Genomic DNA, 13482 nt, shown 5'->3' with positions numbered 1-13482 from the left:
TCGAACAAGGATTTCAGAAAATAAAAAAAATATTGCAACTCTTAGCCCTATTTTTAAACTGTTTTCCTTACAGAAGATATCAATTTTGACCTACTTATTTTCCAAAATTGATGCACTGGTGAATATTTTCTAAATAATTTGGATTTTTTGAATACGAATCCGCTATCTATTTTAGAATTTCACAAAAGTTCTTTTCTCCAGAAATCCTTTTATTAAAAATGGCCACTTGGGGTAAAAAGTAACAAAAGCTATGGAGCAAAAAGTAACAAAGACCGAAGCAATTTCTGATGTCTCACGGAGAAAAGAAACGTAATTTTCGCGTTTCGCCGCTTTTTGCTTGCATTGGTCAAACGATTAGCAGTCACTTGTGTGTGTTTTTTTTTTTCTAAAATAGCTTGAAAAGCGCTTTTCTCGTTTTCTCACTTTTCTCGTAGAGAAAACGATGTTTTACAAAAGTGTAGATGAATAAATTTTCTATGAAAATATGTCCCCTCGGTATTTTTTCAAATTTACGGAAGCCCATAATAAATCGAATAAAAATATGATAATACCCTATTACGGTCGTTTTTCCATTTTTAAAAATTTAAAAATATTTCCAATGCGGCGTAACACTAGCCGCTCAATTATTTGGCGATCTTCGGGATTCTATGTTTTGTGTCTGTCTCTGTGTGAGTGCCTATTTTGTGGTACCGGTGGTGATATATCGTCCCCTCCCGCTGTCGAGAGGGCAGTGAGGAATGAGTTGTGAAGCTGGAGGGAGCTCAGCTCCCAAAACTTTTACTAAGTTTTAATAAAGTGATTCTCCTCAAAAATGAGAGTAGATTCCCCATTCCCCGAGGAGAATGAGTGAGTGCCCCCTGATCTGCGTGTGCAAGGAAGAAGGAGCTATGCGGAATCGGATTCATTATTCCTACGGAGGGAATAGTGCTTATGGAAACATCGTCTTTACGGATCACGTGCGCCCCTGAATTATCCAGCCATACTCTGCAAATTCTCCGGTTACCTCAGGTCTCAGAGAAGATCGATAGAGAATTCATGAAACAACGCAGTGTCATCGCTAGAACGCCTGGAAGGTAGAATTTCCCGAAAGACACTGGCCGGCTAGTAGGAAATCCCATCAGACTTGACTACAAACTTAACCTACAAAAGAGATGAGTACCGGAAAGCATCGAGTCATGTCATTACTCCAGGCCTCTGAGCACTTCTACACATCATACTGAAAAACCTTAAGTACCTTGCATGTAGATTTGTATATTTCTTTGTAAATTAAACTTTATCTTCACATCGGGCCCACAAATAACTATATTTTCTAATAGTACAGTGAAATGAAGATCTTGGGAAGTGGGACTCGGGAGTGTAAGGAGAAACTATAAGAAATAAATGATCTTTGTAAGAATATTACTAAGGGAAAAAGGTGGTTGTTATTTTGAGAAGAGGGAGGTGGTTGATCGGTAAGGTTAGGGGGGGTTGGAAATAGAACATGTGATCTCTGCGAAATTCAGTGAATTGGAAGAAATATAGTTGTGTCAGCTCCGGCAGCCGTAAACATCGTTATAACCCAATGTCTGGTACTATTTGCCTCAGCATTTTTGAGAATAGTCACAATATTACCTTTTAGAAATTGGCTCGATAAACGTATTTCCTTACAAAATAGAGGAAAATTACTTTCACAAAGTTGTAGAGCGGTAAATTTCCGATGAAACTGCGCTAATTGGAAATTTTTGAAGCGCTCGAGTAGCTTGTAAAAAAATTAAATATCCGTTTTGTGGCTTTTTGCCCCAGTCTCCCCTATGGAAGATAAACGATCCATATTGAAGAAAATGCCTACACACTAGACAAATTTTCTTCAATAATCCGAAATTATGTCCATATATTTTACTAATGTGTAAGCGATTTTCATCCATATTAGATATTGATTGCGAATATTGATGAAAATTTTTCCTAGTTGTATAGACATCTTTAGGGATATTTTTAAGAGTGATTCAAGAATAGTCTTTAGCTCAATCCACTCCCATAGGCATCTGAAAACATTCTTGAGCTCCTTTACGGTTCCTAAGGTCTGATACAGCTAAATTCCTTCGTTAATTTCTCTTGCAATGATGCCTTAAAAATTTTCATTGGGATTTAGGTCAGATTAAGTTGCTGAATAATCCCATGCTGGATCTTTTCAAATGGCATTTTTGTGGTGATTCAGCTGATTCAGAGAAGGTATATTGTGGTAGAATTTTAGAATCGTGAAGTTTCGCGAAAATTGACATCTCAGTGTTTATCGTGTCTTTGTTTGTTTATTTTTCCGTTTGCCACGCTATGACCGCTCTACAAGCCATACGGTGATAAATATTAAATTCGATCTTGCGTGACCCCGCCCAATGATTGAGTATTCTTGAGAAGTACTCCTCAAGTAGATCTTCTTATGTATAAGTTCTTTAATGAGGGTCTCAGTGGCGCAATAGGCAAGACCGTTGGTTCTTGGGCGGGTGAGATCTCTGACTCGATTCTCATAGTTGTAAGTTCGAATCCCGCCCGGTGCAAACAACTGAATGTTAGAAAAAGACATTTTCACTATGATAAAGCATAACAAAAATGCACGGCCTCTGCCCAAAAAACTCCAGGAGCATGGAAGAAGCATTCACAGTGTGAGGAAGGTGCTCCTGGGTGGTCTACACATGGACTTAGCGGATTCGTCCATTACGGGATACAACAGCAGCAATATAACATGATTACATTTTAACAAGTATTCCGACATGATTAATAATAATAAGTTCTTTAATGCCTGGATATATTTTAGACGTGATTCTAGAGAAAATTTCGTCTATGAATAACTCTGTAAAACCCGACATTTTGATTTTTTCTAAATCTAAGTAAAATCACTCTAGAGAGGATTTATTTCTTAACCGATTTTATCGAGATTAGTATTTATTTAAAAAGTTTCAAAATTTCAAACATGATTACATTTTTCTCATCCGGTAATTTGTTTGTTTTGTTGTCTTCCAAGGCAAACGATAAGGGGTACAAACTTCTCAATTTCAGTGATTCCTAATTTTTTAAACGTTGAAAATTGTAGGGGAGACCAGGTTGGAATTAACAGGGTAGAATTAGACAGTAATTGGGTATTAAATTATTGGAAAGAATATTGAGCAAACTAGGGTAAGTGTGCCAAATTTCGGCATAGTTGCATGCAAGCGCCAAAGTCTCAAGTTTGAAATGTAATATCTTTAATAAGAAATTGATTTTTTTATTACTTCTTTTTAAGGATTGTTGCTTAGAACCTTATGTAGACAGTTAAGGTCTTTATTTACTCCAAAATCATCCTTATTACATTTTTAAATGAATAAAAATGTAGACATAGCTTTGGTGCCCTATTTCGGCCACCTTCATTCTCATAGTTCTTTGCCCTTAGGGAATTCTTTCAATGTCTTTTTCACGTCATCTCGTTTGTCGAAGCTACATTTTTTGTTATTCTTTTGCATTGTATAATCTATAAAGTATGTGAAAACTAAAAATTCATGGAAATTCCAGGAACAAAAAAGGTGGCCGAAATTGCAAGCTGGCCGGAATTTGGCACACTTACCCTACTATTTATTCAAAAAATATTTTTCACAAAATTACGACCCGGTCTCCCCTATTACTTTAAGCAATCCCTTGGCGAATTCTGTACTGCTTCTTCAAGTGAAATTTTCCATCCTAATGATGCAATATCCACGAGAAAGAGGTTTAGTTGGAAAATGTATTATCTGAGAAATTTCAGATGGATGACAAATAAAATTCCAATAAAAGTTTTATTTTATCCAAAGTCTTGGAAGTTTTATAAATAAGGTCAAAATGGTATTTAGTATGCGGATTTAGTTGTGAAAGAGCTTTTCGTTGTGGCAAAACTTTCTTCATGACATCAATGAAACCACATAGAATAATTCTAAATTCAATTATATTAAAACTATAGCTATAGAACAAATCCTTTAGGAGCATAGAGAAAAGTTTTGAAGGGAAGAAAATTTGCATGTTAGAGACAAACTTAATATGTCTCCGTTAAATTTTCATGCAGTTGCCTCTTCGTGTCGCCGAAAACTGTCCAAGCCACGGTAACATTGCTGGAAAATTTACATTTAATTCTGCAAAAGACGTCCCGAGATGAGATTCGCCTGGAAATTCTCCCACTCCTCTTCAATGCCTTCGAAAGTACCACGATTCAGGTGCAGGTAAGTTTATAGTCCATCACTAACTTTTGATTGATATTCCAACGTCGTCCAGTGGAATCACTTTTCAATTAAAACTTCAACATACGAACTTTATGATAGACGGATGAGAAGGGGGGCTCTTTCTAAGAAAATTTCCATTATTTTTGGTCTAGAATGCTGCCCTCGTGGCTGTCATAAATGTTTATGAGTATCTGGATGAAATGGCCATCAGACGGATGATCCTGCCAAAGATGAAATTGGTGTTTGAGAAGAATCAGAGTGACCTTAAGATTATGGCAAATGTGCTACAGTGCATTGAGAAAATCTTCGACAAGCTGGACAAGTCGCAGATCATCGATGAGGTTCTCCCACTTCTCTGGGAGGTCCGTCTCTCAGATCCAGAAATAATCCTCCGTGTTGTGCGTAAGTATCAAATTTATGTGACCATTGTTCTGCCAAGTGTCCCATTCACAAACGCAGGAAAAAAAAAGAAAGAAAAACCGTCCAAGGGACACACAAAAAAAACTAACGAACTGGAAAAATGCTCCTGAAGAGAAATTGACAAGGGATTTTCATTTTTGTCCTGGGGTTTCTTTTATCTCGCTCTCACTCTTGCTCCATGGGATCTGGGATTCTAAACGTAAGCCAGAAAATCGCACGAACGACTTTTCATAATTTCAAGGGAGATTTGTCGCCTTGCCAATCACCAGAATGCCAAAATGCTAGGTCGGGTATATAAAAGAAAAGTGCCTCAAGAAACAACCCTGTCTCTCCATCATTCTCAACACTTTAAAATTCACTGATTGCCAGAAATGATAAAATACACCACAGTAGTACGAAAAAAAAACCCTTCAAATTTGATGTATTAAAAAGAATTTTACGTAAAAAACAGTTACCGCTTTAAAAAGGTTGATATTCCGATTAAAAAAAGGGATACGTTTGTTACCAATTTCAAGACCTTTTCATTGATTCCAAATTTAAAGAAATCGGTTGAAAAATACAAAGTACACAAAACATTATTTGTTATTTTTCAAAAAAAAAAAATCAAAATTAATTTTCCAATATCACTCCTACTTAACGCTTTCACAAATGACTCTATGTAATCCCATTGATAAAAAATAATGTCAATGATGTACTGCTCGAACTCATAAACCTCACAAATCTTACCATTTGAATTTGAGTGTAAACGGTGAGAGATATCGATTTCCGGTCTTCGATGGCCCCCTCCCCATATAAGTCAAGATTATTTTGAAAAGTTTTCTCCCATCACCTCCCTTCCTCTCCAAATGAACAGTCAAAATTCATGAAAAGTCTTTAGCTCAATCCACTCCCATAGGCATCAATTTCAAAATTCAGTTTTTTGGTTTATTCCGAAAACGGCTCTAATATCCTTTTTTATTTATTTTCGGTTGATATGAAAAGTGTATAGGCGAATGATGCATTCATATGCCAATAACCTCAAATTACTCCTTTTATCATTCATTTTAGGTCAGGACTGACCCTACAAATTTACTAAGAAAAGAAAAAAAATCGTTGGATTTCAAAAAAAAAATGATGATTATTATCAATCTCTTCATCCGTGTGACATTTCGGTCCCGCTCTTTGCGAATAAGCGAAAGTCTACTGTATTTGAAAATTATTGTTTTAATGTACCAGTCTTCAAGATTCATTGAGACCAAAAATTGAATGAGATTTTTTAAAATTAATTTTTGATCATTTTAATTTTTACTCGTACTTTAAATATTTTTTCTTATTATTACAAATATATTCAAGTTATTTATGCTCCAAAAAAAAACAAAGCAGACTAGTAAACTAGTCGTCTGGAAAATTTTGTGCTTTTTTACCTTTATGGACGATTGGGTCATATATGACCCATAGTTTTCCAGGACTCCTAGGGATGGGAAAATTTCTTTTTAACCGTAAATCTCTTATTTAGGCTAAAATATCGAGGGAAACTTGATTTCATTGAATTTCGCTCAGCGGAAAGCTTCTCGACCATAAAGAAAGACGCTGAGATTAAATTTGCTTGACATGTCCAATATATCATCCTAGCTTCCAAAACAATTCTTAGTGCTATATACAAATGGAGGGAACAGGAAAAGAATTGAGGTTAAGGGCTTTTGAGGTTAGGCTAAGAATAAATCAACAGATTTTACATACCTAACTTTAACACTCTAGGGGAATGTAGGCATGGTTCGCACAGAGTGAACCTTCAAACAATGTGAATTTTCTCTTTGTTTGCAACGAGCTGACTTCCGATTTCTCATCTCGTATCATGTGCTTAATAATTATCCATCTTATGGCTAGGAAATGACGAACTAGGTCTTTGTAAACAAAGGGAAAATTTGCGTTGTTTGGAGGTTCACTCTGTGCGAACCATGCCAACATTCCCCTATTAGTGCTCTTGTGTATAAGTATACAAGCAACTACAATGTCACGTCAACAAACTTTTTCACTAAAGACCTCCACATATTGGGCGCAATTTCGCGTCAAAAATTGTATTTTTTAACAGAATTTTGACGTTTCTACCTACAGCAGTGAAATCTATTTCCTTAAAAAACATTTTTTTTACGAATATTACTCCTAAAGTCTATAGATGCTTTAAAATAGAAAAATTACAACTGACATCAATAATACCTTATACTTCTAAAGTTTAAGGTTATGTTCAAAAGGTTTGTCTAAGGGTCTCTACACATTGAGAGCAATTTTCGTCAAAAATTGCTTTTTGACAAAATTTTGACGTTTGTACCTACACCTGTGCAGACGATTTCTTTCAAAAAGGCAATTTTGACAAAAATTGCTCCTAATGTGTAGAGGCCTTTATGCCCAAAATTTGGGATATCGGTCTGAACTTCTAAAAATAACGAGGTCTAGTGAATTTTACGAGGATTAGCGACATCAGCGCCAGTGCTGAAAATAAAAAGCTTTACTTTTGGTGTTTGTTGGGTACTTTTCGAAATGTCAATTGATAAAAAAAATTGAGAGTAATGATACGCAATGTCGTAAAATCTTAAAATGAAGATTGGTGTAATGAAAAGGTCAGAGTGCTCCTCTCCATAAGAGAATAGAATTGATATTGTACTTAAGAAGTCTTCAAGCAATCAAAAGTGTACACTTTTATTAAAAGTCTACGCAAAAAAGATAATTCCTGATCATAAATCCTCAGTGTATGATAATTTGGGCTGATCTTTTACCACCAAATGTTTCGAGCTCTGTATTCTCGAAACTGATTAGCATGTGTGTCTTTTCGCCATTTAACGACCTTTATCAAAAATGGATTATCAGACCTAACCTCAAACAAATTAGCTCGAAAACTCTTGAGGTTATGTTCGGATAGTTCGGGTGCATTAAAGTACATAAACAATATTAAAACGAAATCCAACTTAAATCAAAACTTTACATCCAAATGTTTTGCAAAATTATAAAGCCAAGGGGATGTGGAAATAACCCACCGAACCCACCCATTTAAACTTACAAATACCTGTATTTTTCAATTCTTTACGTACAACTTGTGTAACTTAATATCCTTGATTGAACCATGGTTCGTGACACTTTTAGGCTTTTTATTTCTGTCAACCAATTCAAAGTGATTGAAATTAATTGCCATCATTTATTTTTATGTGATTCCCACGCATAAAAGCACATTAAATAAAAAAAAAAGTCATGCCTTTGATTACAATAACGTATGCAAACCATCATAAATGTCAATATGATACCAATCTGCAATCACAATGCACATTGCACATCCGGAAAAATTGCCATAACTCCCACGGTCGCTTTTTAAACACTTTATGACCCCGTGGTTAGTTGTTAAATAAATACAAAGGACAAAAAAATATATAGCAAATATTTCATGATTTTCCGCATCAACAGGAAAAAAGTCCTCTCACCAGCCATTTCACATTGATTTTTTTTTTGGGAGATTTTTCTTGTGCTGGACAACACGACGTCAGAGAGTAAATCCAATCAACAGCCCCAAAGATATCGAGAGGCTATTATTGCAAACAATAAGAGTCCACTTGTAGCGTCCGACTTCTATTAATAGTGAACACTACGCTCCCGATAAGTCCCAGTGTTTGTCTCTTGATCCATTGAGTCAGTGGTGATTTCCGTTGGAGTGTAGCATTTCCTTATGGAAACCCACCCAACTAACACCCACCCAAGATGACACAACTCTATGCCAGAGGACTTTTGTACACATATAGGACATCTAACTTGTGCTTCCAGAGAATAGTTGAATATTTTCACACGTTTTTGGAATATTTCTGGGGTTTCTTGGTCCATTAGTTGTGGAATCTCTCTATTTTTAGCACAACTGCTGTCCATTTAGCTTTAAGTGTGAACGTCTCTGAGGAATGGCAGTGTTTGCACAATTGCGACAGGCAGCTATGTGTTGCTGCACTAAGTTGTCATATGACAATACCCTCGGCACCAATAGCAAAATAAATAATTTGTCTATTAAACCAACCGAAAATTTCCCAGAAATTATGCTAAATATGGTATAATTGATTCGGTGGTGCTAAATTAAATAGTAAAATGAACTAAATAAACAGAACAAAAGCACAACTACTATTCAATGTAGAACTAACATTCCCACGGGAATTTCAAAACTTATGCGAAATCATGATATCCTACGCAATTTATGAATATTAAATTGAATTTTTGTGAAAAGGATCCTATTGAAATGCATTAAACAATAGGTTTTAACATGTACTTTCATTAACAATCAGTGCCATTTTTTTTATTCCAAAACATTCACTGAAAATTCAATTACCGAGGTAAATGAATTGTTCGCAAATTGATTTACTGCGAATTGGGTTTTTTACCGAAAAATTTTCTCATATTAAAATTAATTTTTGGCCGAAGCATGATAATTAAATTTCTGTAAAGGTATCGCAAAGTAAAAAAAATCTTTTAGGGTGGTGGCAGAGTTTATGGCCAAAATACAACTGAAATCCTCAATTTTTACCAAAAAAATAGTAAAAGTGAGACACATTTCTTGGACTTGAATTTTCATAGTAAGATCCTATTCTATCTCAGAGCTTAAAACCACTGAAACTTTTAACCAAAGAGAACATGACGCAAATAAAATATTTCATGGCACGAAATATTTATTTTGCTATGAGCGTGAATAATCTTTATTATTTGTTTTGCATTAGTTTTCGAGAAATTTTCAAGTAATTCAATTACCCAAATAGCATTTAAGAAAAATATTATAGTCGAATGTAGTTTTTATTCTGGATGCTAAAAACGAGTCCTGTTACGGTTGTCAGTGCAAAGAATTACGGAAAGTGAGGAATAGCATATCGGTTATTATGAAAGTTATTTGGCGTCAGAATAACTCTAAAATTACTCATACACGACTAGAAAATGACCCACCAAAATGTGCGTAATTTCGTACAAATGCGGTACCCAAACGGCAATTTTGAGGAAGATTACTGTTGGATGTATGCATTCTGGATCCAAAAATGGATCATGTGACGGTCGTCATAGCGTCGAATGACCGAAAGTGGGGAATAATATGACGGTTATTACGAAAGTCACTTGGCGTCGTAATAACTCTGAGATTACTCGCCCACGACTAAAATATGACGCGCCAAAATGGGCTCTTCCAGTGACTTCCAGTGTCCCTATAAATAATCTTCCCCTCGCTGGGTATGTCTAAGGGGAAATTTCACTTGTCGAATGGCAAATAGTATTACTCAGTGCTGTGAATTCGCAAAGTAGTTGGCAATTTCGCGTGTTTTCTCAATAATATTATAGTGTAACATTAGGAGAAAAAGCTCCTCCAGTAGAGATATGTGTTGTGATTTAGAAAAAGACAGTGCCGACAAAAATTAAGCAAAAATTATGCAGTGTTTTGGTTGATAAATATCCGGACAATTTTTATAGAAAATTAAATTTCGTTATTCAGGTGTTTGCTCCTGTCTCAGGAATATGTGTGATAAAAATCTTGTGTCTAAAAGTCCTATTAAGTGAAAATTTTAAAAGATTTTTATGTGTTGTTGCCATCCAACTGGAATATTTTCGACATGTCGGGTGGCTCATTCAGCAATAGTCGAATGAAAAAGACATTCGCAAATGTGAGTAGTGAAATTGGAAAAAATTGACCAAAATTCCATAAAAAGTAGCAAAAAACAATAAAATATGTGAATAATTAATGAGAAAACGGTGTCTAAGGTGATAGTATAGTACAAAATTGTGGAATGCATTTTACTTTTTCATTGAGGGTACGTACGTCGATTTCGCACATATGCGGTAGAGAAGGATGGCAAGTGCACTGTTTTTGGCGTGTCATTTTTTTCGTACGGAAAAGGACCGTCCCCTGGAGTCGATTTTATTACTTCATGTTAGAGTAAATTTTAATCCTGTAAAATAACTAATGTATTACTTACTTAATTTTGAGTAATTCTCTGACTAAAATTCGACGCGAATACGACTAATTTTTAAGATTCCAATTAGGAGTAATTTTTTGACCATTTCTTGTAGAACAAAACACAGTCATTTTTGAGTCGGAGTAATTGTTTGCCCATTTATTTTTAGTTATTTGCCCATCAATTATTTTTGGGTTAGAGTATCTTTTGCTGATTGGGTATGGCCACAAATGGAAACATTTTTAAGGACTTTCCACATTTAGGGCCACCACATTTGTCAAGCTTGCATCATTCCAAATGTTTCTCAGAACTTTTTTCTTTACTAATTGACAATGTTTTATTAAGTAAAAAATTTCAAAGATAAATGTTTGTGTCTCAGATAAATTTTAATAATTTTACTGCTCGAACTCAAAGAGAGACCAGTTATATAATCGACTTTTTTTTCAACTTTGCACTGTTCTGGAGCTTAAACGGTAAGAGATATCGACTTCCGGTCTTCGGTGACCTTTCCTCAAGTGACATTATCTCGTGCCCAACCTCTTTATTTTCCCCCCTCCCCTTTCATACGTTCCCTATCCCTCAAAAATAGGTCAAAAATGAGGTTTTTCCAATTTTGCAAAAAATTGGCCCAAGCTTTTTCAATGATTTTTTAGAAAAGAATTGCATTGATTTTCGACTTTTATACATTACTTACTCAAAAAGCCCTCCGATTTTCATAAATTACCAAGTTTTCACATAAAGTATAAGAACGAATTAATTAAAAATACTACAAGATTGGCCTGTACCCTAAACTTTTTTATCATTTCCAGTCCTCTATATATGGCTTCCCACCTCTGCCATTTATTAGAAATCTCAGTGTGGGTGGAAAATATGTTTCTTATTAGATTTTCTGATGGTTCAATGAGCCTTGGACATAACTCTCAGATGGTGTGTTAGAATTTTTACGAGGATGTCCCATCAGTTTAGTGGCAAGATTCCATTTATTGTGGATATTTATGATTGTTTTTCAGCACTCTTCCATCACAATTATGCTTCTTTTTATTGGTACACTTACTGGTTCCACAAATTTATGTCACAATTAAGGTAAAAGACATCCTGTGTCCGTGAGACAAACAACCTGAAAATTGAGCAAATGACAGAGACACAAAAAATCGATTAGGGTTTTAGCCCCAAACCACAAAAGAAAAAAATCAGCAAAAGAGAAAAATTTGAGGTCTCCCAATCAATTACGTGCGAGTGGGTGGAAAATTGGCAATTGGGGGATAGGATGGGATTGTCCGGTGTATCATATCTATTGTCTATTCTATTTTTCCTGCCATTCAACCCTCGACATATCTCACCCACCTAGAAATGATCTCATATTTCATGACCAGGAAGAATGGGGTTCACAAATCCCACTCATGAAACCACGGACATGGTGGAAAATATTTATTCTAGTGAAAAAATATTTATGTTGAGAAAGATAATAGTCTCTAGGAAGTATAGAACACAATGTTTTCCTCTCTCCCAAATCATTTCTTCAGGCTTTTCCTGTCCCCACAGAAAAAAAGGAAAGTGTTCAGGAGAAGAAAGCGAGGATAATTGAGGAAGGGTTGAGAAAAGTGTCGATTAGTTTCATTACATCACATTTAGCTCTTCACCACTGACCCTTTTTTTTTCCTTTGTCAACTGCGACAATAATTTGCCTCACACTCCCCTACACTTCAATTACACTGAGAAGGTCCTTCGTTAAATTACATATTTTATCACGTCGTCGTCTCTATTCCATCGGATCCCCCTTTGTGGATTATTTTGTTGAAAAGGCACCGCATTTTTGGGTGATACAACCACAAAAAACAATCCTTTGAAAAAGGATCTCAATGACTTTCAGCACAGTGGAAAAACTCGTACACTACACCGTTCATGATACAAAAATAACAAACTAGGAAAGTGACAAAAGTTGATACCTTTCAATTTTAAGCTGAAACACACAAAAATCCCACATTTGGAATTATTTAAATGAGAGAAACTGATAGTCTCAGCTTAGTTCAATTAGGGGAAAGTGCTCTCCTTTCGAACGTTCATGCCTTCGAATAATGTGAATTTCTTTAGTTTTTCGTAAGAGATTTACACTAAATTATCACGGAATTATCAACAATTGATGATAAGCCATCTAATATTTAATAGAAATGTGTAAGTCTCTTGGGAAAACTAAAAGAAAATTTACATTATTCGAAGGCATGAACGTTCGAAGGGAGAGTCCCAAGAAGCAAAATAGCTGCCTTATAGAACCAAGTATTAGAAAAGTCTTTTAGTGCACTTTTAAAAGGCTTAAAGTGAGACTTTTCTGTTGAAATTCCTATAGAATCTCTTAAGATCCTTAAGAGTGCGCCACTTTACTTTTAGTAATCTCAGTAATGGAACCAAGAGCGTTATAAGCAAATAAAAAGATTTTTGGTTCTATAGTGCCTTACTTAGGGAATTCTACAAGACTATATTAAGAAAAAATTGCTTCTTGGGGTACTTTCCCCTACTGACATCATAAAAGATTTTTTGTTAACGTTTTAATATCAAAATTCAAATGCCGCATACTTCTAAAATACTCATACATTTTCCTAAATTATTTCTTAATTTATTTACCTTATTTTAGTGCTTTTAGGAACAGTAAAAGTTTACTTTTCCCAGAAACAAGAGTCTTAATGTCCGCGGGAAATTTTACATTTCTTGCAAACAATTAAATTTTTAATATTGCTACGTAAAGTAACATCTTTTACTTTACCTGTGAACAGCACATTTTTTATTGTAGAATATTTTACTGAGTTGTATTTAAAAAATTGAACTGTTTATAGGAACAGTAAAGAAAATATCCTGTTCAAAGATAAAGCACAGGTTAAAGAAACAGAAAAAATTAATTATTGGCACAGTAAGATATTTTACAGTTTACAGGAACAATA

General features: G+C 35.0%; 1 protein-coding gene across 4 annotated transcripts in view; it reads left to right on the top strand.

The window, feature by feature from the left end:
- LOC129800766 (SCY1-like protein 2) overlaps positions 1-13482 on the top strand; it is a 142502-nt gene that overhangs the window by 68578 nt on the left and 60442 nt on the right. For all 4 annotated transcript variants that reach the window (XM_055845385.1, XM_055845386.1, XM_055845384.1 and 1 more), the window contains exons 10-11: positions 4043-4196; positions 4349-4598. In XM_055845385.1, the coding sequence (XP_055701360.1) occupies positions 4043-4196; positions 4349-4598 (404 nt within the window). The remainder of the gene's footprint in view (positions 1-4042; positions 4197-4348; positions 4599-13482) is intronic.

The sequence above is a fragment of the Phlebotomus papatasi genome, chromosome 2 (genome assembly GCF_024763615.1).
Source record: "Phlebotomus papatasi isolate M1 chromosome 2, Ppap_2.1, whole genome shotgun sequence".
In the NCBI taxonomy this organism is placed as follows: domain Eukaryota; kingdom Metazoa; phylum Arthropoda; class Insecta; order Diptera; family Psychodidae; genus Phlebotomus; species Phlebotomus papatasi.
This window is presented reverse-complemented; position numbering and strand designations above follow the sequence as displayed.